The sequence below is a fragment of the Lepus europaeus genome, chromosome 12 (genome assembly GCF_033115175.1).
Source record: "Lepus europaeus isolate LE1 chromosome 12, mLepTim1.pri, whole genome shotgun sequence".
Taxonomy (NCBI): Eukaryota; Metazoa; Chordata; class Mammalia; order Lagomorpha; family Leporidae; genus Lepus; species Lepus europaeus.
Genome location: NC_084838.1, coordinates 23,510,179 through 23,536,387, shown reverse-complemented (window position 1 = coordinate 23,536,387; position 26,209 = coordinate 23,510,179). Strand labels below are relative to the sequence as shown.

Here is a 26,209-nt window from a genome sequence, read left to right as displayed (position 1 = left end):
AACAAATGATTTTGGGAAAATTGGATCTCTGCATATGCAAGTATGAAACAAGACCCCTACTTACACCCTTTACAAAAATTAGCTCACAATGGATCAGTGAACTAAATCTAAGACCTGAAACCATCAAATTACTAGAGGAAAACAGGGGAAACACTGTAAGATATTGGTGTAGCAATGGTTTTTTACATAAAACCCCAGAAGCACAGGCAATAAAGGTAAAAATAGAGAAATGGGATTGCATCAGGCTAAGAAGTTTCTGCACAGCAAAGGAAACACTCAACAAAGTAAAGAGACAACCAATAGCATAGGAGAAAATATTTGCAAATGATACATCTGATAAAGGATTAATATCCAGGATATATAAGGAGCTCAATAAACTTAACAACAACAAAACAAGCAATCCAACTTAGAAATGGGCTAAGGATTTGAACAGGCATTTTTCAAAGAATGAAATGCAAATGGCCAACAGATACATGAAAAGATACTGAGGATCACTAGCCATCAAGAAAATGAAAATAAGAACCACAATGAGGTTTCACTTAAACCCAGTTAGAAAGGTGATCACCCAAAAATAAAAAAAAAACAAATGCTGACAAGGATGTGGGGAAAAATGTACCCTAATCCACTGTTTCTGGAAATGTAAACTAGTAAAACCATTATAGAAGACAGTGTGGAAGAGATTCCTCAGAAACCTGAAAACAGATTTATCTTATGACTCAGCCATACCACTCCTGGGAATTTACCCAAAGGAAATGAAATCAGCATATGAAACAGTTATCTGTACCCCTATATTTATAGTGGCTAGTTACAATAGCTAAGATTTAGAATCAACCCAACATCCCTCGGCTGATGCAGGATAAAGAAACTGTGATACATACACATGATGAAATACTACTCAGCTGTAAAAAAGGAAGGAAATCCTGTATTTCACAACAAAATGGATACAACTGGAGACTATCATGCTTAGTGGAATAAGTCAGTCCCAAAAAAGACAAATATAATAGGTTTTCTCTGATTTGTGGTAATTCATATATACTGTATAAAAAAGTAATGTCTATGAACAAAACTGACACTTTGTGAATTTTTAAAAAAGATTTATTTATTTATTGAGAGGCAGAGATACAGAGAGGCAGAGACAGAGAGGGAGGTCCTCCATCCACTGGTTCACTCCCCAGAAGGCCACAACAGCAGGAGCTGAGCTGATCCAAAGCCAAGAGCCAGAAACTTCTTCCAGGTCTCCCACGTTGGTGGAGGAGCCCAAGGATGTGGGCCATCTTCTATTGCATTCCTGGCCACAGCACAGGGCTGGATCAAAAATGTAGCAGCCAGGACTTGAATCAGTGCCTATATAGGATGCCAGCATCACAGACAGCAGCTTTACCCACTACCCAACAGTGCCGGCCCTGACATTTTGTGATTTGATTATTCTTTATATTTATTTTTTATATTTATATTTCTGTATTTCTAAGATAGACAAGAGTCCTTATCCATATTCTTGAGTAACAGTGGTTTTTCTACTTACTATTTGTTGAATTCTTTATTTTGTGGAGAATTAAGCTTATGCTTATAAGGTAACTGAAAGTAAATAATTATAAAACTTAAAATAAGAAAAGGAGGAAGAGGGAGGGTGGGAATGAGGGATTGAGGGTAGGGTAGGAACCATCATTATGCTCTTAAAGCTGTATGAAATACAGAAAATTTTGTTCCTTTTACATAAATATAAAAAAGGCCTCCTCTAATCCCATCCGTTTTGGTACAAATGTCAGGATTCTATTCTTTTTTTGGTGAATGACTAATATTCCAGACACAGAAAGACAAGCACCATGTATTTTCTCTCATTTGTGCAAATTAATATATACATTATTAACATGTAGATGCTATATATTTTGTTAAGTAGATATGTATAAATGTTGTCTTCAATGAATTATACTCTTAAATAATAAAATATCCTTCCTTCCTCATTTTTATCATGCATCTCACATTACATGATATTAATACATCAAATCCTGCTTGCAAAATAACTATGTATGTATGTATGTATGTGTGTATATATAATAATAATATGAAGTAAAAATGGCAAAATGTTAAATATTCTTCAAAAACATTGAATTAAATATTAAGAAACCTTAAAAATAAAATGATTTTGAAAAGATATTACAGTTTTAAAATCAAAATTTACAAAGACTATCCTAAGCACATTTAGCTGTAAGGATTGGCTATTTAATTAGCTTAAATAAAGTGGGAAATTTACTGGAAGCACATTGGAATAGCTTTCCCAACTCACGATCGAGGAGAAGGGCTGGGCATCAGGAGAAACTGGAATCAGGAACAAGCAAGTCGGTGGGAATCGCAGTGGCTTCTCCCTCCAGCCTTCCTTATGTTTCCCTCTGGGTCACACAGTAGGTTGTGCTTCTCTTTACAGATTATCTTTATTCACTCCATATACTGATGAGAATTTTATAGTTCACTGTGTACAATCTCAACTGTATATTCTGTATCTACTGTTTAAAAACAAAAGTAGTCTTTTAGGGCTTCTTGTACCCTAATATAAATTGGTAGAAGAAAGAGTATAAACGATGTTTCTCAACCTCTGGACGGGGACTTGCAATCCAAACAGAAAGGGGTAACGCCATAGGCAGACAAGGGAATGAGAATGAGAGGGAGGGTAAGTATGTTTTACAGTGGAAAGAGCTATGGATTGGTGTGGACTACAAAGGATGTGAATCACAAATAGAAGAAAGAATTTTTGCATTATGCTTAGATTTACCCAGTAGAAAAATAGTTTTAGAATTTATCAGGTCAAATTATCCTTCCAAAAAAGCACCAAAGAGCAGGAAACATGGTATAGAGGTTGGGAGAATTCAAGGGTAAAAACACTAGCAGAATGCTATTTATAATTCAAAGCCACTAGGAAAGAAATTATGTTTTCCTCCCAGGTGTTGTAATAAAATGAAAAAAAAAAAGAGGTTAGCAGGAGTTCAGAATATGTGAAAGGCACAGGAAATCTAACTGTTACATTGCAAATATTTGGGCTTAAGCAACAATCTAACCCTGGAATGTTTCAAAAAGCCGAATATACTTGAAATCAAATCTATGGACACATGGAGAATCAAAGCGGTGGAGGTTGGAGGAAGATTTTAAGTTCAAAAACTTACTATGCATTCATTTTGTTATAGTTACCCTAAATTTATCAAAAACCACATTTAATTTATGATTTTATTAGTATTACAAATAAATGGGATTTGGAAGGATGTTTTCTTTTTTCCTTTTTTGTGTCTAATGACTACATCAATTAATCATTATGGAGCAAAACATTCTGTGTTGCATACCTTTAAAAAAAAAACTGAAATTACAACAAAACAAACAACCCACTCAAGAGATGGGCCAAGGACCTCAATAGACATTTTTCAAAAGAGGAAATCTAAATGCCCAGTAGACACATGAAAAAATGTTCAGGATCACTAGCAATCAGGGAGATGCAAATCAAAACCACAATGAGGTTTCACCTCACCCCGGTGAGAATGGCTCACATTCAGAAATCTACCAACAGATGCTGGTGAGGATGAGGGGAAAAAGGGACACTAACCCACTGTTGGTGGGAATGCAAACTGGCAAAGCCACTATGGAAGTCAGTCTGGAGATTCCTCAGAAACCTGAATATAACCCTACCATACAACCCAGCCATCCTACTCCTTGGGATTTACCCAAAGGAAATTAAATTGGCAAACAAAAAGGTTGTCTGCACCTTAATGTTTATTGCAGCTCAATTCACAATAGCTAAGACCTGGAATCAACCCAAATACCCATCAACAGTAGACTGGATAAAGAAATTATGGAAATGTACTCTATAGAATACTATACAGCAGTCAAAAACAATGAAATCCGGTCATTTGCAACAAAATGGAGGAATCTGGAACACCTCATGCTGAGTGAAATAAGCCAGTCCCAAAGGGACAAATATCATATGTTCTCCCTGATCGGTGACAACTAACCGAGCACCAAAAAGGAAACCTGTTGAAATAAAATGGACACTATGAGAAAGAGTGACTTGATCAGCCCTTGTCCTGAGTGTTGATGTACAACTTAATACTTTATCACTTTTAGTTTTTTTTTTGTTGTTGTTGTTCTACTTAATACTATTGGTTGAACTCTGTAATTAACACAATTATTCTTACGTGTTTAAATTTAACTGAAGAGTGATCTCTGTTGTGGGAGTAAGAGATGGAGGAGATGCACAATGTGGGACATGCTTAAGCTGACTTGCCCCAAATGGTAGAGTTAGAAATGTGCCAGGGGATTCCAATACAATCCCATCCAGGTGGCATGTACCAATGCCATCTCACTAGTCAAAGTGATCAATTTCAGTTCACAATTGATCACACTAATAGGTCTAAGAGTCAAAGGGATCACATAAGCAAAACTAGTGTCTGCTAATACTAACTGATAGAATAAAAAAGGAAGAGAACGATCCAACATGGGAAGCGAGATACACAGCAGACTCATAGAATGGCAGATGTCCTAAACAGCACTCTGGCCTCAGAATCAGCCCTTAAGGCATTCAGATCTGGCTGAAAAGCCCATGAGAGTATTTTAGGCATGGAAAGCTAAGACACTCTGGCAAAAAAAAATGACCTAAATGAAAGATCTCTGTAAGTGAGATCCCAGTGGAAAGAACAGGTCATCAAAGAAGGAGGTACCTTTCTCTGAAGGGAGGAAAGGCTTCCATAGCCTTGGCAACTCATGACAAGAGCCTAGGGTGATTACTGACGCCATAAACAAAAGTGTCAATTTGTTAAGTCAACAACAGGAGTCACTGTGCACTTACTCCTCATGTAGGATCTCTGTCCTTAATGTGTTGTTCAATGTGAATTAATGCTATAACTAGTACTCAAACAGTATTTTACACTTTATGTTCTGTGTGCGTGCAAACTGTTGAAATATATACACCATTATTCAAAGGTATTGACTCTTAAAAATATTTTAAGCCTAATATACAGTATAAACTTTGTGGCACAGCAGATTAAACTACTGCTTGGGAATGTCCATATTATATATCAGAGTGCCCACTCAAGTCCTGGCGCCTCTGTTTCCACTCCAGCTTCCTGCTAATGCATCTTGGGAAGCAGCAGATGATGGGTCAAGTGTTCGGGTTTTGTCACTCATGTGGGAGATCCAGATAAAATTCCTGGCTTCTGACCTTGGCCTGGCCCAATGCTGGCTACTGTGGGAATTTGGGGGATGAAACAGTAGGTGGTAAATCTCTCTCTCTCTCTCTCTCTCTCTCTCTCTCTCTCTCTCTCTCTCTCTCTCTTTCTCCTTGTCTCTATGTTGCTCTACTTTTCAAGTAGATGAAAATAAACAGACATTAAAACTTATTTTAGTAAAATATAGTCTCTGGAACATTAAACAACTCTTAGAATTTAGCTCCATGTTTGCCCTTGGAACAATGACAGTGTCCTTTAAATATGCACTGGATATATAAATGAATCTAGCTTATTACTTATGATACTATGAACAAATTTTTCCAGGCTCTGATGATCACTGAGATGATTGCTAAACCAAGGGGATTTTTTATCTGAAGAAACTATTGCAATAGTCAAAAGGGAGGTTTTATTGTCTTTTGCGAAATGGCAAAATATGTGAACAACAACAAAAAAACAGTGAAGTTGGATAACATGTTAAAAAAAACCATATTAGAATAAATTAAATTTAATTGGAAGACTAAATTGTGTACTGAAGTTCAGCATATGCATTTATAAACTTGTTTAGGCTGCGTGATTGTTTGAGTGCAGGATTTAGGACACCCAGGACTGAATTGCTGTTTGCTTCAGGTGTATTTTTATTTAATAAAGGATGTGAGGCTCAGTGCTAATTTTGGATTAGAATAAGCTAAGAATCTGGAAAACTTGATCAATGAAGAGGATAGACACATATAGGATGCAACTGGAAGATGATCTCCCAGGACCTCAGTGGCTTGGACCCTGTCATGACTGGTAGAAACCTCTGGTAACTTACATGAGGTGGCAGATGCTGGCCCATGGAACTAGAGCATTTAGAAGTGAGCTCTGATGGGCAGTTCTCTGCACTGAATGATGGTTAGGGGATAAGAGTGACCACCTGAATTCATGGAGAATGTCTGTTCAAACGACCATCTCCAAATGTTCACTCCTCTTAGTCCCATGTCTGCTCCCATCTGCTCTCTGTACTCCACACACCGAAGTTCCTCTCTCTGCTTTACACTTTGCAGGAAGTTCACTGGTGAGGATGCACCAGGGCATCAACTTTATCTTTCGACAATCTGGCATTGAATTTTGCCTGGAAGTTAATAATTTAGGCCCAGGCTGTCTGGACTTGAATCCTAGTTCCTTGACCTACCAGCGGTATAACCTTGGTGAAGTTACTTACATGCTCTGTGCCTGAATTTCCCTATCTACACGTTAGGGGACAATCATATCTTAACTGGGATGTTTCTCTTAAGAGTTGAGTTCATATGGGAAAGTGCTAGACTACTTAGACAAGTAGTAATCACTCATTGCCATTTAGTGGGAGTCATCAAAAGAACTTTAAACATGTTCCTCACATATGTCTGTCAAGTAGATAAACCAATTACAATGTTTCCAGCATTTCATTTCAAGCTGCAAATGAAAGCCAGCAATCATGCTTTTGTAGGCTGACAAGATGGAACTAAAGATTACAGAAAACTGTGACTCCAAATAACCACACAACTACCCTCTCCCCACCCCCCAGCCCTGAGCTAATAAGAGGTGATAATGTTCTAGACAGAGGAGCAGAAAAATCAGTACTCTAACATGTGCTGTGCTGAGGACGGCATTACAGCAATGGTAAGGGACAATCTTGATAGTGACATGGGAGTGGACATAAATTCGAAATCCACAGCAGGTGACGGTGCTGTGCTGCAGTGGGTTGAGCCCCCACCTGTGATGCTGGCTGTGTCCCGGCTGCTCCACTTCTGATCCAGCTCCCTGCTAATGGCCTGGGAAAGGCAACAGAAGATAATCCAAGTGTTTGGACCCCTGCCACCTACATGGGAGATCTGGATGAAGCTCCTGGCTCCTGGCTTCAACTTGGCCCAGCACTGACTACTGCAGACAGCTGGGAAGTGAACAAGCAGATCGAAGATTTCTCTCTTCCTCTGCAACTCTGACTTTCAAATAAATAAGTTTAAAAAAAAAAAAAAAAACAGAAGATGCAGATGCCCCAGAATTCAATGAATGGGCTTCTCTCTTGAGGTGTTGTAGGGTTTTCTTTCTTGACCAGATTTAAGGGAAAAAAGGAGAGATGCACACTCACGTGAGATACTGCTCAATGACTCATATTGCTTCCATGGGAAAGTGATCTGAAGGGTCAATTTACCAAAATTCTGTCACTTAAAAATGAAGGTACCCACTGAATATTTCTTTGAGAAGGCATAACAGTCATTGCTTTATTTATCTGAAATAGAAAAAAATCTCAGGGACACAAAATACTATCCCTGATATACCAAAATTAAACATATTGGGGCAGGTGTTGGGTTTATCAGTTAAGACTCTAATTAGCATACCTGTACCCTACACCAAAGTAACTAGCTTTGATCCTGGCATTTGCTCCTGACTCCATCTTCCTGCTAAGGCAGACCTCAGCAAGCATGGTGACAGCTCAAATAATTGGGTTCCTGCCACCCATGTGGGAGGCCTGGAATGACTTCCTGGCTCCTGGCTCTGGCCTTCAGCCCAGGTCAGTCCCAGCCATTACGGACATCTGGGGAGAGTCCCAGCAATGGGAGTTCAGTCTCTAGCTCTGTGGCTCACAAGTTAATAAATAATTTAAGAAAATAAAATGAAGTATCTTAGATACATATTTTCAAATACTAAAGATACATATTTTCAATAACTCCAAGGTTATCATGAATGCCATATTCGAAGGCCTGTAGGAGACATGAAGTCAGACAAGATGTGAACTCTGACGACAATAAGCAAAGGGACAGCAAGTGCTACAAGAATTATGTGCAAACACATTTCCCTACATTTACTCTCATCTAGTAAGATATTCTGCTATAGTATTTCCTGCATTTTGGGAACACATCATAGGTGAACATGGATTATACAACTACTGAAAAGAACTATATTGCTGGCCGGCGCCGTGGCTTAACAGGCTAATCCTCCGCCTTGTGGCGCCGGCACACCGGGTTCTAGTCCCGGTTGGGGCGCTGGATTCTATCCTGGTTGCCCCTCTTCCAGGCCAGCTCTCTGCTATGGCCCGGGAAGGCAGTGGAGGATGGCCCAAGTCCTTGGGCCCTGCACCCGCATGGGAGACCAGGAGAAGCACCTGGCTCCTGGCTTCGGATCAGCAAGATGCGCCAGCCGCAGCGGCCATTGGAGGGTGAACCAACAGCAAAACAGCAAAAAGGAAGACCCTTCTCTCTGTCTCTCACTGTCCACTCTGCCTGCCCAAAAAAAAAAAAAAAAAAAAAAAAAAAAAAAAAAAAAACCTTAAAAAAAAAGAACTATATTGCTATAACACTAGCCCATGTTTGCCTACTCAATTCTGACATTGGATCTTATACCTCAAAATTATAGTGAGCAGAGGAAATCTTGAAAGGGAGAAGGTGAATTAAAGAAAACAGCACAGGTTCTTTCTGTATTTGTGGACTACTGGCCTCTGGTCCATGTGTGAGTTCTTTGGAGAACTCTCCATTTTTTCCCTCAGATCTCACTTCCAGTAGCACATACATCCAACAACTGCTTACTGCTGGAGTCTTCTTGCTTAGTGGACAAGAAGGTGACTAAAGTCAGAGTGTTTTCTCCATTCTCCTTCACCCATGCAAAAGCCACACATCCTTGCTTTGCCAAATGCTGACTGCACAGCTGATCCTCTCAGCTTCCCTTTCTACCCTCAACAGCAGGGCCCCGCGGGCGGATCTCCTATGCCCACATCTGCATCTCTTTGCCAGACAGCTTTATTGGGTGCCTAGGAACTACTCAGGGGATGTGGAGAAAGACTGAGAACTGTGCCCTCCAGGGAACGACCCCTCAGCAGTGACTGACTTGAAGTGGGCTATGAACACCTGTGATCCCTCCCCCTTCCACTGTGATACTGCCAAGGCTTGAATTCTATACCAGCTCCCACTGCTCCTCAGTGGAATTAAGTACCTATGGCCTCTACAATTGTTGGCTGCCTTCCCTTCCTTATCTCATGCCCTTCTGTCTGTAAGTATTTACTAGGGTCACCTCCCAAATAAGCTACTCATACCCCGATCCTCATCTCGGGTAGAACACAGAGACACTGGCTGTGCTTCCTATACATAAGCACGGGGCAGATCATGGTTTCTGCCCCAGGAACTCTGCATCCAGTTGCAGGAAGGGGAAAGCACTGCATGGACAGGAGAGATTTGTCTTTTGGTTGGGGCTTGGCTCTTTCTCAAAGTCCAAGAGCCCAGTGCACGCTCTGCTTCTCTCCTGCTCCCCAGTTCTCTGCTGATTTAAACTGGAGGAAGGTGCTGGGCAGGATAGCAGGATATGGCTGGTGTTAGGGCCAGTTCTGTATACTATCCATGAACTCTGAGGGAATGGATTCTTCTCAACTGTTGGTGATTTTTTTTTTTAAATGTAGACTATTCAGTGTTAGTGTGAGTCCTGGTTCCAAATCTGGGACAGCAGAGAAAATTCCACATAGTCTCCTTTCGCAGATGCTTATTTAAAATGTGGGTGTTTACTCACTAGATTAGGCTATTTACAAATAGCCAAAACTTTGGTATCTTTATTGCTAGAAAATTCCAACAACCACTGCCTGAAGTAATCACTTTGGAGCAACGTGTAAAAGCCAAGCATGCATATTTTGAAGGAACATGACCAAGAAGAGAGGAATTTTGGCCAGAAATAGTGATATGAAAAACACAAATAAATTATTTTAATTTCATTGAAAGTACATTTCAGATTCTTCTGGAAAGGTAAAACCTATAAAATAAGACTAAAACGGACGCAGTCTTCTTCTACAGATAGGGCTAAGTTGCTACAGGTCAAAATGAGTGCACAAAGTTAAGAGATATCCATATTAAAATACACTGTCATGCAATACATTTGAATTGTGCCTGGTCTCTCTCCATTGATAACAGTAAGCAAATAGGTTGCCTTTTACTGCATTGGACAAAGATCGCAATAAAGAACATTACTTGGGACCCACAGAAAATGAATTACTGTGGAAAATGGTTCATTTGGAGCAACTATATCATTTACATGTGACACCATTACAATGCTAGAAAACATCTTTCTTCCCTGAAAATGTTCTTTGCTGAGTATTACCAGTGAGAACAAGAGAGACTGGGGCGGGGCTTTGATTTCGCAGTGAAGATACCAGGTAGGACACCTGTACCCCTTATCAAAGTACCTGGGTTTCATCCTGTGCTCCAGCTCCTGATTCCAGCTTCTGGTTGATGTGGACCCCAAGAGGTAGCAGTGATAACCTAAGTAGTTGGGTTCCTTTCTCCCACGTAGGAGACCTGGATTGAGTTCCTAGCTCCTGGCTTCAGCCTGGCTCAGTCCTAGCCATTGCAGGCATCTGGGGAGTGATCCAGCAGATGGGAGAGCTAGCCTGCACACTCGCTATCCCTTTCTGTCCCCCAATCATAAATAAGTTTAAAAAAAAAAGACTGGCAGAGTGGTGCAAAATGTCCCTGTCCATTTCTGACAAATCAAGGAGGGCCAGAGCTGACCTACTGACCCCCAGGAAGGCAATGGACACAGCTATTTCCACCGTCTGTAGCCTCAACACCCAGCTCTGAGTCACATCTTGACTGGCAGGACCGCTGAGGCCTCAGAGAGCTTGCCTGGCAATGAAACAACTGCTTTCAATCACCCTATTGCAGACTTTTATGTGAGCTTGGAGTCTCAAGATCCAGGGTGAACTAAGAGGGAGGACAGGAACAGCTTGAGTCAGAAGCAGGGTTCACAGGCTGGTCCCCTCCAACCCAGCACAATTTCCAGCCCAGAAGACTCCAGGCCACAGCACTTCACATTGACCAGAAAAAGACTGGAATTGTTTTGTTTCAATTTTCTGATCATAAGCTAAAAGCATTTATTTTTTAAAGCAGAACAGTATTGTGGAATAGAATGCAAAGTTCTCATGATACTTAAGGTAAAAACTGATACTTTAAGAAGGATTTTCACAAATGAGAATAATCACTCCAGGCTCTGTCTCCTGATGCCCTGAAGCTATGTCAACTTTCAATCACCTTTGCCCAAGTAAGACAGTGATATTTCACCTCCTATGCACATTATGAAATGGGAATTGCTTTCTATAGTTGTATAGTGATGGCAAATACATGCATGCGGATTCACGTCACTTAATATGATGCCTGGTTAGTTAGGATGCCAGTAAACAGTCTTTTAAAATGTAATTTTATTGGGCCGGTGCTGTGGCACAGCAGGTTAACGCCCTGGTCCGAAGCGCTGGCATCCCATATGGGCGCCGGTTCTAGTCCTGGCTGCTCCTCTTCCGATCCAGCTCTCTGCTATGGCCTGGGAAAGCAGTAGAGGATGGCCCAAGTCCTTGGGCCCCTGCGCCCACATGGGAGACTTGGAGGAAGCTCCTGGCTTCTGGCTTCGGATCAGCTCAGCTCTGGCCATTGAGGCCATCTGGGAAGTGAACCATTGGATGGAAGACCTCTCTTTCTCTCTGCCTCTCCTCTCTCTGTGTAACTCTGACTTTCAAATAAATAAATCTTAAAATATATATATATATATAATTTTATTGACTACAGATAAGTCTTTATTACAGTCTTTTGGGGTGGATGTTTAGGCTAGTGGTTAAGATGCCCATATCTCCTACCAGAGCACGTGGGTTCGCTTCACGCTCCAGATGCTGCCTCCAGATGCTGCCAAGGCAGACCCTAGGAGGCAGTCGTGATGGCTCAAGAAATTGGGTGCCTGCCACCCATACAGGAGACCCGGATTGAGTTCCCAACTCTTGCCTTTGCTCTGGCTCAGCCCCAGTTGTGATGGGCATTCGGGGAGTGGACAAAAGCAAATGGAACTCTGTGTTGCCTAAATTTACAAAATGACAGCCTCTTTTGGAGTTGTTAGGACTCAGGATCTGCTGCCTCTAGCTTCTGCCTGGAGTCCCATGCCTCAGTCACCCTCCCAGTGCCCCTACAGCCCCGCTTCCTCCAGGAGAAGGGGCTTCCTAAGCTCCACCCTCTTCGTCCATTGCCTGCCCAGGGGGAACCCATTGAGCTTCACAGCCTGATCCCACATGGCACGGCTTTCCTCTGCGCAGCATTGCCTGTTGCTGGGGAGGCAAGTCAGTCTAATTCAGAGAAGCTGTGCATCTAAGCCCCTTTTCTTTTTTTTTTTTTTTTAAACTTTTATTTAATGAATATAAATTTCCAGTGTACAGCTTATGGATTACAGTGGCTTCCCCTCCCATAACTTCCCTCCCACCCGCAACCCTCCCCTCTCCCGCTCCCTCTCCCCTTCCATTTGCATCAAGATTCATTTTCAATTCTCTTCATATACAGAAGATCAATTTAGTATAAAGGTTTCAACAGTTTGCACCCACATAGACACACAAAGTGAAACATACTGTTTGAGTAAGCCCCTTTTCATTATCAGGCGACAAGAGCACATTTGATTTGGTTTGGTTTGGTTTTTGCCATCTGTCTTTCCTCTTGTATTATATAACTCAGGATCCAGAACTCAGGAGTGATGAAGAAGGGTGTCACTCAAACGACAGCCCTACTGCTCCTCTATTTTTTCCTGTTCCAAGCAAAACTAGGATGAACGTGCTTTTATAGGGATCTTTGTATCTCAAATTGTTTTCTTACGAGAAATTCTTTGATTGGTAAACAGTTAGTTTTAAGGTTTCTACTTTTACTGCAAACACACTGAAAATTTACCATATTGCTCTGGTGAAACACACTGCCAATTATTAAATAACATAAATGCTCTGTCTAGAAGAAAGAGCCTGTTCAGAGGATGGTTCTCAAGACACAGGAAAGAAGGAGAAGCACATGGTGAGAGATCTACCTTGCTCAGGGAAAGGACTCTCCCTGTGATCCATGTCAGGAAGTGAGGGCAAACACAGATGCACAGGTTTATAGGTGGAACCGTGACAGTTTGGGAGTTCGTATTTGTTACAATTACAAGTTCATATAATTTAACCACATATATACATACATTTTTAATTCTCTCCTTGGAATTAAAAAACAAATGTACTTTGCATAAGCCACCAGTACATCCTATATCCAGGTGCTGCAGGACAGACAATACAAACTTGAGGCTAGAAGGACTGTAAGCACAGGAATTAAGAAAATGAAGTATCAAACTAACATACCTCAAAATAGATTTAATATACTCTGGCAACAGCCTACACTTGGGAAAACATCCAACTTGGTATTACTGCTTTCCTTAGTAAGAGACTCAATCATGTAGCAAGTCTTGCTAAGAATTTTCTTTAAAAGCTTTTTCTCTACTCATCTGTGGGAATTAATTTTACTCTTAATTTCACATTGCAGTTATTTGCTATTAACTGTCAATATATGTTATTATTAGAATCTACATTTAGCACAGCTATGAAATATATATGTATGCTTTGAAATTGAAGACAGTTGCTTGTTATTTTAAAAAACTGATTATTTGAAAGGTAGAGCAACACACACACACACAGAAACTGAGATTTTCCGTCCATTGGTTCACTCCCAAATGTCCAAAACAGCTGAGAGGGCTGTGCCAGGCCAAAGCTGTGAACTCCATCCAGTCTCCCATGTGGATGGCAGGAACACAAGTTCTTGGACTGTTTTCTGTGGCTTCCCAGGATGTACACTAGCAGGAAGCAGGATGAGAAGTGGATGGAGTAGCTGGGACTCGAACCAGGCACATTTAAATGGGACTGGGCAGCCCAAGCAGTGACTTAACCCACATTGCACAATGTCCACACTACAAGTACCTCTACACAAGTCAACATCAACTCCTTGAATCAGTCCATGAGGAAGCCAGTTAGCAAAGAGTATGAATACTTTTTCAATCTTTTCATCAAGAATGATAAGAACATGCCCCTCTGGGGTGGGCATTTGGCCTAGCAATTACGAATACCACATCAGATTGCCTGGATTTGAAACACACCTCGAGCTCCTGACTCTAGCTTCCTACTAATGCAGACCCTGGGTGGTGGTGATGAAGACTCAAGTCCCTGCCACTCACAGGGGAGACCTGGACTGCATTCCCTGCTCCCAGCTTTGGTCCCCAGCCCAGTCACGCCTGTGGCAGGCAACTGAGGAGTGAACCAGTGGATGAGACATTTGTTTCTTTCTCCCTCTCTCAAATAAATAAACTTTTTAAAAAGAATCTGCCGATTTCATTTTCAACCCTTTCATTCATTTTTAGAGAACAACATTCATGAGTTACAACAACTCATGGAGTTTCTTTTTTTTTTTTTTTTGACAGGCGGAGTGGATAGTGAGAGAGAGAGGCAGAGAGAAAGGTCTTCCTTTGCAGTTGGTTCACCCTCCAATGGCCGCTGCGGCCAGTGCATCTCGCTGATCCAAAGCCAGGAGCCAGGTGCTTCTCCTGGTCTCCCATGCGGGTGCAGGGCCCAAGCACTTGGGCCATCCTCCACTGCCTTCCCGGGCCACAGTAGAGAGCTGGCCTGGAAGAGGGGCAAGCGGGATAGAATCCAGCGCCCCAACTGGGACTAGAACCCGGTGTGCCAGCGCCGCAAGGCGGAGGATTAGCCTGTTAAGCCACGGCGCAGGCCAACTCATGGAGTTTCTATTATCCACAACCAGCTTCCAAACCAGAGCAGGTTAGGCTGTCTGTAAGCAGACTCTGCCAGAAATCCATTCTTTCTCTGGTCTTGGGATTTAGAGAATAGTTTTAAGAATCTATGGGAAAGGCAGAGACAATACTTAACAGGAAATTCCTTCTAATGCAAAAGTCTCTTAACCTGACAGCTCACTCTAAAAAAGCCAAAGAGAAACCATGTGTTCCAGAGAAATGTACAACGGTATTCACTAAATTAACAATAAAACACTTTTTTTTTTGTTTTGGTAGCATGTAATTTCTGTCACTCTTAGTATAATGTTTCAATTGGGAGTTAATGTCCTATTATTTAGAAGCTTCTAGGGAGCTAATATATGAAATGTCTACTGCCAATATTTCAATAGATTATTTAGGAACTTTGATCATTTTTACAGAAAGAAGTATAATGTGGCCCAAGGACAAAGGTATTTTCAGTTAGGCAAGGCCAGGCTATTCCATCTTGACCCTGACCATGTCAGTGTAAGAAACAGAGTGGGATTCTAGGCCTTTCCCTGGTTGGACACTCACTCCTTCTGATGCACCACTTGAGCAAAAACTATGGCTGCACAAAAGATCCAAGTTTTCCCCAGCAACAGCTACATGGAAGTGTTGGGTGAATTACCACAGTCTCCCTACAAGGAGTGGGAGCCTTTCTGTCCTCTCCTCCTTCCTGGGGTCTGAAGTGAGAGCTCTGACAGGCAGAGCTCCAACAGCCATTTTAGATTTTGAGAAAAAAAATGAAGATGGGGGAGCAGACTTGAAAGGCAGAATCTGAATCCTTGAAGACCTCATAGATAAGCCATCTTAGCTCTGAGCTTTCTAATCAAGACTTAATTTGAGGGGCTGGTACTGTGATGCAGTGGGTAAAGCCACCACCTGCAGTGCTGGCATCCCATATGGGCACCTGTTCGAGTACTGGCTGCTCTACTTTCTATCTAGCTTTCCAGGCCTGGGAAAGCAGTAGAAGATGACCCAAGTCCTTGGGCCCCTGCACCCGCATGGGAGACCCGGAAGAAGCTCCTGGCTCCTGGCTTCGGATTCCTGGCAATGGCACAGCTCCAGCCATTGCAGCCAATTAGAGAGTGAACCAGTAGATGGAAAACCTCTCTCTCTCTGCCTCTCTCTCTCTCTCTCTATCTCTCTGCCTCTCCTTCTCTCTCTGTGTAACTCTGACTTTCAAATAAATAAATCAATCTTTAAAAAAAGACTTAATATGAGAAGTAAAAGTTAATGACATTTCAGCCAGGGGAACTCTAAATTTTTCTTTTACATACAGCTAAACTCACTCCTAACCAACTTTCCTGGGTTAAGAAGGAAGTTCAGAAGACAAACTGGGAACACACACAGAACTTAAAAAAGAAGTACTTTAAAGAAGGCTTTTACCAAGTTTGCACACAATGCATTTCAACCAAACATAATATAGAGTACTGGCAGCTGAAAATGATAAACATTTTTAATAGTACTAGCAGACATACTTTTTTTTAAAAAAACTTTTTAAAACTTACTTAAAAGGGGAGAGAGAGAGAGAGAGAGAGAGAGAGAGAGAGAGAGAGAGAAAGACCTCTCATCCATTGGTTCACTTTCCAATAGCCACAGCAATCTGGGCTGGACCAAGCCAAAGCCTCAATCTGGGTCTCTCACATGGGTGGCAGGGACCCAAGTACTTGAGCCATCACCAGCTGCTCCCCAGGGTGTGCATTATAGGAAGCAGTAACTGGGAGCAAAGCCAGGACTCAAACTCAGGCACTCAGACAGGCAATGCAGGCAGCCCAAGTCACCTCTTAACTGCTGTGCCAAATGCCCACCCCACTGTATTACACATCAGTGTCTTACATGTGGAAATAACAGGGAAAATATATGCAAACGCTAGATTAAGTAGAAATTTGAATTCTACATCTGGGAATTACTTGTTCTCTCTTTCAATTAAGAATTTGGGTACCACTTTCTTTGCCTGGGAAATACACTTGCAGTCTAGATCTATTTTATGTATGGAAGATTCATCCTTTCCTTTCCATGCCATGTCATGCCATTCCGTTCCCACTTCCAAAGTTCTGAAAAGAACTAAAAAGAGGTTCCTCTCTAAGACCAAGGGCAACATGAGAATCTGTTTAAAGTATAAGAAGCATAAAAAAGTGAATGTTTCCAGAGGTACATTTGGGAATACATCTTTTCAGTAACAAGAAAGAACTTAACTTCTGCAATAATGAGAAATTCTTGACATCAAAATTATACTCTGACAACTGGAGCCACTGAAGATTGTATGGATGCCTCCACCCCTTCCTATAGGAAAGGAGAACACAACACCGGGGCCACCAAAAAGATCACTGCAGACTATATGGAGATTATCACCAGTCTATTTCATGAAAAGAAACAAAATGGTCCCAGTTTTCATTATCAGGGTTTTAACTAATAGCATCTCACACATCTTCAGGTTTCATTAGAAAACATAAAAGCAGATACTTTCTTTCCTGAAGACTCAGAGAGAAAATTGCTCTCTGGCTAAAGATGAGAACATGCACAGGTATGGACATACAACAGATGATGCTGTCTGCTTGAAGCTGGGAAAAGTGTCCGCCTGTCTATCCTCAGTCTGCGGGCCATTGAAAGCTGGGCTTTTTGGCAAGACTGCACATTCCCCACCAAGTATCATATTTCTGGAACTCTGGAACAATAAGGAAAGCAGATTTTTTTTTCAAAAGAAGCTTCATTCTATGTTTGTTTCATAACTATTTAGAAAAAGCAAATTGAGAATCAGGGACTGTGACTTCATTTTGATGTAAAATGCTTTAAGATACAGACAGCCTGGCATCCATAGTGGGGCCAACTTCAAATATTTAGCTAATGGGAGTGATTTATAAATACATGGCTAAAAGGAAAAACCAAAAAAAAAAAAAAAAAGAGGTCATTATAAATCAGTTATAGCCCAGAAAGGAAAGACTCAAGAGCCTTCCTTTAATTCTGTCAAAGGTTTTCATGTAATCAAGTTCAGGGTGCTAAAGGTTTTCCCTCAAGGCTATTGATTATGTCTCTGGATGGATCTGTATTAACTGCAGAATTCACTGCTTTGGTCTTTGTACACTTTGAAGAGTGCTAGGTATTGATGTCTGAGAAGAAAATGTCTACACCGCCACTTACCCATTCAAATCCAGGGTAGCAATAGTTTATCCACTCAGAGACTCCCTACTCACTGTACAGTCTGGACACCAAATGATTTTTTTTAAGCAAAACAGTTCTCCTCTTAGATTAGTGAAACATATGTGCTGAGAGGTGACGGCAAATTTCGTGCCAGTAAATGAAATTCTGCATCTCGCAGTTTTACATGAGAGGAACAAGAGTTCTTGATTATGAAGGAGTAATTGTGTGCTTGCCAGCATGAATCTCTGTTTATATTTATGTGTTTCCTTATCTGCCTGCCTGTGACTGTGCTTGTGTGCAAATAAAGTTGAATAGGTACTCAGGTTCAAATGGAAAAGATCCAAAAAACTAATTTTTCTAGGAAAAGTAAGTAACAGCATGAAAAATGTTCCTGTGATATCCAATTTCACACAAAGGTCAGTCAGTTCTATGGTTACCATTTTGCACCCACATGGGAATCTGGTGAATGGCCTCATTCCCACGATGAAACGTCTAAGTTGCATATCAAAATCTAAACTACACAGCCTACCATTTTCAAACTAATTCCACAATAAAACATGTTTGCTTGATCTCTATGCAAAAATTCATATTCAAATTTTCACTAATGCCATTTCTACATGTTGGTCTTCCATCAGCTTTCTCTAGGTATCCTCTTTTATTATTATTATTATTTATTTGACAGATAGAGTTAGACAGTGAATGAGAGGGACAGAGAGAAAGGTCTTCCTTCCGTTGGTTCACCCCCCAAATGGCCGCCACGGCCGGGGCTACGCTGATCAGAAGCCATGAGCCAGGTGCTTCCTCCTTGTCTCCCAGGTGGGTACAGGAGCCCATGCACTTGGGCCATCCTCCACTGCCTTCCCAGGCCACAGCAGAGAGCTAGAATGGAACAGGAGCAACCGGGACTAGAACCCGGTGCCCACTTGGGATGCCGGCGCCGCAGGCGGAGTATTAACCAAGTGAGCCACGTGCTGGCCCCTAAGTATCCTCTTTTCCTTACCTAAGAAGGCTCATCCAAGGCTTGGAAGAGTTACGATACAGACATGTAGGTTTCCAGGTGACACAGTGACTGGGGCCCGCTGACCTTTTGCACCTTCTCACAATGCACCCCAAATGAGAAAAGAAAAATAGTCAAGGGGAAGTCCAGTGAACACAAACTTCTGAAAAATCTCTTCTCGGTAGATTACAAATGGACCCGGAGCAAAGTGAGACACTGGGAACTTTGCTGGCAGCTCCACTTTCCAAGACAGGATGTAGTATTTGGAAGGGGAAAGCTGAAGACAGAGTAGGTCTTGAGGGGACCACTGTGTACTTGACTCATTACCCATTTCACTGGTTTGGCTCAGCACTTTCAGAAGTCCCAGGAAAACCTGGCCAAACCAAACAGAGGAGCTGGTTTATGGCAAGTTTTTCCCCTATGCAGGGAGCAGGGTTTTTCTTTTGTAGAGTGGGCACTAGCATTTAGAATAAGGTCAGCCATCTGGATCTCAGGAGTGCGTGGGACAGAGGCCAGGCCCAACAGGGGCCCAGGTCTGCAAAGCTAAACCTCGCCTGATGGTACTACTTCAATAAACAAAGCGCCTTTAAGTAGTTATTTCATCTCTTAAAGGCAAAGGCCCTTAAAACTTCACACACAATGGGGCCGATATTGTGACGCGCAACAGGTTAGGCCACCACTTGCTAGGATGCCATCCCCCTCTGGGGCTCCTGTTCTAATGCCAGGTGCTCTGTACTGGAGGATGACCCAAGTCCTTCCAAACTTCCACCCATGGAGGAGACCTGGATAGAGTTCTAGACTCCTGGTTCCTGGCCATTTTGGCCATTCGGACAGTGAACCAACTGATGGAAGATCTCTTTCTGTCTTTCTCTCTCTTCGTCTCTATCACTCTGCTTTTCAAATAAGTAGCTCCTTAAAAAAAAGACTTCATATACAATGAAAAAGACCAAATGAAAACAAAAATAGATGAAATATATTGGTAAAATGATAGATGCTATCATCCTAAACGACATTAAAAGGTAAGTAAAATGCTGAGAAAAAATATATTTGCCCCATACTTGGCAGTTGAAGGTTACTGTCATTAAGATGTAGAGCATTTGGGGCCGGCACTGTGGCACAGTGGGTTAAAGCCCTGGCCTGAAGTGCTGGCATCCCACATGGGCGCCAGTTCGAGTCCCGGCTGCCCCACTTCCAGTCCAGCTCTCTGCTATGGCCTGGGATAGCAGTAGAAAATGGCTCACGTCCTCGGGCCCCTGCACCCACATGGGAGACCCGGAAGAAGCTCCTGGTTCCTGGCTTCGGATCGGCGCAGCTCCAGGCCGTTGCGGCCATCTGGGGAGTGAGCCAGTGGATGGAAGACCTCTCTCTCTGTCTCTACCTCTCTGTAACTCTGTCTTTAAAAAAAAAAAAAAAATAGAACATTTGCAAGTCAATAAGCAAAGGAACCACTCCTTCTCATTGCAAACTAGATAATATAATCAACTATAATAATAGTGAGTATCACTGTTTTAATGGATATTGAAAAAGGAAGAGCTTTATAAGGCCAACAGCATCCCTCATTAAAAGGGCACTGCAATTTAAAATGGGCCATCATTTCTCACGTATCGGGTTGGGGAGAGGGTACTGAAATGATCCTAGCCACTGACACAGGAACTGCGTGTGAAGTTCAGTTGGGGGAACACTTTCTGCAGACCAATTTGGCACAGGTGCATATTCTGATGCAATGATGCTCCTTCACGTCATCACTGGGGAGGAGGGCAGAGACAGTTACACAATGTTGTTTGCAGCTGCATAACCATACAAGGAAACCTCAAAAAGTTTGTGGAAAGAATAAGGAGAAGTTTGTTTTGGTGCAAAAACTTAGAAATCTATTCATGCCTGGTGTTTTCAATAAGGTCACAGAAAATGTGTATTAGGAAAATTTTACATGGATTTCAAAACTGTTGAACCAAAATCAATTTATCTCTTAATTCTATTTTCTGTGAAGTTTTTGAAGTGCTTTTGTATAATGATAGGTAATTAAAGGATAAAAATTAAATCATATTCTAGGGTAGAAAACTGTATGATCATAAACAATGATAAAGTAGGCATATATTACTTATTATGGCTATAACAGTACAAAATATAGTGGAATAAGAAGCCAAATTACAAGAGAATGTCCATTCAATCCTTTTCTGGGTATTTTTATGCATGTTACAGGTATATGAATGAAAACATACCTGTTACCTAGACAACAGCAAAGTCAAGAAAACCATGTACCAAATATTACAATGATGTACACTGTTTTTTATTATTATATTTTCTACAATAAATATTCAATATCAGTAAAATAAAATATATTTTAAAAGAGGAAAGAAAAATTAATCAAAGGGACTTCAACAAGAATCAAGGTACAGGGGACATATTTTAAAACTTAATTATGCTTCCATACATAAAGAATAATTGCTTAAAATTTAATTTAAAATATGACATTCATGATAGTAAATGGAATAGAAAATATATTTTAGGTCTAAGTTTGGAATATTTATGCAGGATTTAATTTATAAAAATTTATAATTTTATCGACAGACTAAAAAACCCTGTATCAATGGCAAAAATCATACTTTGGAGTTGGAAGAATCCAAATTTGTTCAATATATTCTTTATTAAAATCAAAATATTTGATGATTTTACTTGGACTATGTGAAAATGAGTTAAAATTCATTTAAGTAATAAATAAGATTGATTTTGAAAAGGGAAAGATAAAAATGAAAAGAGAATTTGCACAAGCAGATATTTAATTATGTTGTAAAGTTATGATAGTTAAATCATTTTGGCAAAGCTTAAGAATGAGATAGATAATAGGATGAAATAGCCAGAAAGAGACTAAAAATCCCCCTACACATTTGGTATGTGGTAAAAGAAGAATTCAGTTAAACTGGATAAGGATCAGTGGTTATTAAGTAAATGGCGCTGGGTCAACTGATTAACTATTTATTTAAAAAATAAAATGAGACATCTTTGTCATACCAAACACCAGAATAAGTTCCAGATGGATTACACTGTTAAATGGAAAACTATTTCTACAACTTGGGAAATAATAAGGCTATTCTAGAAATATAAGCAAATATAGGATCTTAAGGATAAAGTTTGATAACTTTGAGCAAGAAAAAATCTAAGTCCTCCTCCCAACAATGCTGTCATCAACAAAGGTAAAACATAGTGACCTGCAAAAACAAACAACCACATTCGCAGCCTATACAAAAAGGAATTTCTGGCTTTACTACACAAAGAGCTTTTACAAGTCATTAGGAAAAAACAAACAGGTCTCATAAAAGCAAAAGGCAAAAATCACAACAAGGTAATTATCAAAAGAAAAATACAAATGCCCAGAAAGGTATTGGCAAATATTTACCTTTAAAAATCAAAAACTTGAATTTGCTAAAATGATGTAGCTATGCACCTATCCATTTGGCAAAGATATTAAAATGAATAATACATGGTATTGGTTGGTAAGCATGTAGCAAATTAACTCCCATAATACTCTTCCAGAGGGAATGTAGATTCACGCAGCCTTCCAAGGGAGGAATGCACAGTATGTATGAAGAAGTTGAAAATTTTCATACCCTTTAATTCAGCAACTTTTATAGAATTCTTTGTAAAAAAAAAATAAATAAACCAGAGGGGTCTATAAATATTTGTATTCTCTAGATCTCAGTGAAGAGAAAACCTAAGTGCCTAAGAGTAGGTTATTAGTGAGATAAATTATGGCGCGTGCCTGCAATGGAATAGTACGCAGCTAACCCAGAACTTTTTAACCATGACAGAATCAAGGAAAAATGCAAGCTAACTGCAAGACACCAGCTGGGTTCAAAGTGAGTATGAAAGTGCGTATTGGACAAACGTTCAACCACATGTAAACAGTGGATTTTCAAAGGTGATGGGCTCACAAGGTGTTTTTTTTTTCTCTCTCTCTCTTTTTCATTCATTCCACACACACTGCCTTCCAATATTATGCGTCAGATACCTCTAAATGTTCCGAACCCTCTTCGACTGGGTATGTACCACTTTGTAATAATAATAATAGAGAGAGAGGGAGAGGGAGAGAGAGAGAGAGAGAGAGAGAGAGAGAGAGAAATGCTTCAGTTCATAAAAGTCCATCAGCCCATCGCTTCTTGGCCTTTTAGCTAAGATCAAGTGTAAAAGTCCATCAGCCCATACTGACTTCCCTTTCCAGAGGCTCAAAATGTCATAAAGGACTTGGAGTACAGTTAAGCACACGCACTTTTCTACTGAACAAAGAAGTGGGGCACTACTCAGGCGCGGGACGCTCTGAGAAGCATACTCACCTGCCGCACGTGGCTGCGGGCCGGTCCTACAGGTGTGAACGCGGCAGCCTCCGCAGGAGCCCTCCATCCCCTGGGCAGCCTCCGCAGGAGCCCTCCATCCCCTGGGCAGCCTCCGCAGGAGCCCTCCATCCCCTGGGCAGCCTCCGCAGGAGCCCTCCATCCCCTGGGCAGCCTCCGCAGGAGCCCTCCATCCCCTGGGCAGCCTCCGCAGGACCCCTCCATCCCCTGGGCAGCCTCTGCAGGACCCCTCCATCCCAACAGGGGATCATTTACGCGGCCAGACCGCTCGTTAAAAGCTTTTAAAACCCATGACCCTACCAAAGGGGGGGGGGGGTCCCAACGGCTGAGCGGGAGGGTGGAGGCGCTTCACCTGGGGAGGTGACGCCGTGCCCCAAGACGGACGGCGCCTCGGCCGCCGGCGGGCAGCGGCGGGTGGGAAGGGTCCCCGGGGCGAGCGCCTTACCGCGGCTTGCTGGAAGGCGCCCTTGGTGTAGGTGCCGCCGCCGCGGTAGGTGATGGCCGGGATCTCGCGGCTGAGCAGCGCGCACTTGTGCTGGTGCGCACGGCGCGCGGAGATGTAGTCCACGCGCGGCACCACGTTGTTCTTGGACGAGAAGGTCACGAGAGCCACGCGCGTGGCCGTGGGCACCACGGGGAAGTCGGACAGCAGCTTGCGGACGAACTTGAGCTCGCTGAGGAAGTTGGCGTGGCCCACGCTGGACGACTCGTCCACCAGGAAGACGAGCTCCAGGCGCTCGCTGAGCTCCCGCAGCCGCCTCACGCGGCGCCGGAACGCCTGGCCCAGCCGCTCCACTTTGCTCTCCGCCGCGTCCTCGGGCGCGGGCAGCGGCGCGGCCAAGCGCCCCGGAGTCCCCGGCGCGGCCTCGGGGAAGAGGCGGAAGCTGAAATTGCGCGACGGGGGCAGCTGCTGAAACGTCGCCCAGCCCGACACGAGCGCCAGAGCCCAGGAACAAAAGGCCAGGCGCGGCCACCACATCGCGGCCGGCCACGGAGCGGCCGCCCCCCGAGGGCAGGCGGCGGCCCGGCTCGCGGAAGGGGCGCGCGCGGGAGCGCGGGACGCGGGCAGCGGCCGCGAGCCTCAGCGCCTTTGCAGCTGACACTGGGGACACAGTCCAGACGCCTCGGGCGGCGCGCTCCTGCCCGGCTCTCCTCCTCCCCCGTCTGCCTGAAGCCTATAAACTGTTGGAAGGAAAGGGGGCAGTCAAGCAGGCTCTCCCTCCTCTCCCCGTCTCCCCCTCTCCCCTCTCTGTATCTCTGCCTCTATCTCTCTCCTCCCCCTCGCCTGCTCCTCCCGGGATGCAGCCAAAGGCTCGGAGATTCCATGACACCAGAACCCCGCGTCTGTCAGGCTGTCAACATTCCCGCAGCAAGCGCACCAGCGCCGGAGCCCTGATTGATCCCATATGTCTGGCAGGAGCTGCGGAGGAATTCACTGGAGATGGATCCAGATACCGGGAGTGCCACAGTAATTGGAAACACTTTGCAGAAGAAAACACACCCGCGGACGGGCCCGGGAGTCGAAAGCATCCTTCCAAAACTGCTTGCTCACCTTCGGTGTTTCTCTCCCCTCCCCCGCTTCGGGGGCGCCAAAGCGCTCACCAAGTCGTAGTTTGCGTGACTTCTGACGGGGCGTCTGAGCTGTGCTGGTGTGAACGCGCAGAGCCTGGAGGGCCCACTCAGATCTCACCTGCCAGACTGTAGAGACTGCGTCTACCCCTGTGCATCCCGTGCTACCTCCTCTGTGCATGTACTTGTTCATCCGTTTCTTCCTTCTTTCACTCATTTCACACATCCTTTAATTTTTTTTTTTTTTTTTTTTGGAGTGTTCATTATGTGCCAGGACTTATCCTGGGCCCCAGGAATATAAGGAGGAACAACCTTTGACCTGGATCTTGTCCTTAAGGCATTTGAGGGGTAACAAGTCAGATGACCACGGTCTAGACATTTATACAATATATCTTTTTTTTTTTTTTTTTGACAGGCAGAGTGGACAGTGAGAGAGAAAGACAGAGAGAAAGGTCTTCCTTTTGCCGTTGGTTCATTCTCCAATGGCCGCCGCAGCCAGCGCACCGCGCTGATCCGAAGCCAGGAGCCAGGTGCCTATCCCAGTCTCCCAAGCCGGTGAAGGGCCAGAACTCCGGAGCCCTGTGTAGATATGCCTCTGCAGCTACGTGCATCACTGGAATTGAGTTGCTCCCAGTCCTTGGTGAAGTATCTACATCTATTTCATGATGGGATTCGGTGAGCTCAGTGTATCCCCTCTCTCTGATAGAGAACGGTTTAATTCCATCTATATTTAATGAAATACCTCCGATGAAAGCTATCACAGTGCATATGTTGACATGGTAGGTCTCTGACAACTGTTTGCCTGGAGTGAAATCTTTGCTGTACCATTTACTAGTCAAATGAACTTGACATCCGTTGCCAAATGGAATAATACCATCTTAATAAGGTTTAGTACAAGAATTAAATCATGAATAAGTAAAGTTCTTTGAATAGTGGAATGCACTTGATAAATGCTCGTTGCTATTAATTTTACCTTTAATCACGAATGCTCTCCAAATCCTTATTTTTCTAACAGTATTTATTAGTCATCTACTCTGTGCCAATACTGAGCATTGCAGGATGAAGAAGTCTCATTTTCACTCCTCCATGAATTCAGAGTGCATCAGAAGAGAACACAGATTTGTAAATAATTACAAAACAGTGGGATGGTTCCAAGAATGGAGAAGAGAGAGCAAGGAGGAGAAAGGCTTAAATCTTCCTGGGGAATGAGCATGACACCATTTGAGCTGGAACTTTAAAAAAGAAAGGAGAAAGATTTTCCAAATTTTATCTACTTTGTGTTACTTAAAGCACATCATGAAAAGCTAACATTTCAGAACTTCTGCATGCAAGGCACCATCACAGCTACTATGTGCACTATGTGCTCCTCACAA

General features: G+C 42.7%; 1 protein-coding gene across 1 annotated transcript in view; it reads right to left on the bottom strand.

The window, feature by feature from the left end:
• Positions 1-24,272, bottom strand: part of SVEP1 (sushi, von Willebrand factor type A, EGF and pentraxin domain containing 1) — a 214,264-nt gene extending 189,992 nt beyond the window's left edge. The window contains exon 1 of the mRNA XM_062207773.1: positions 23,713-24,272. Coding sequence (XP_062063757.1) covers positions 23,713-24,246 — 534 coding nt within the window. The 5' untranslated portion in view covers positions 24,247-24,272. The remainder of the gene's footprint in view (positions 1-23,712) is intronic.
• Positions 24,273-26,209: the final 1,937 nt, after the last annotated feature.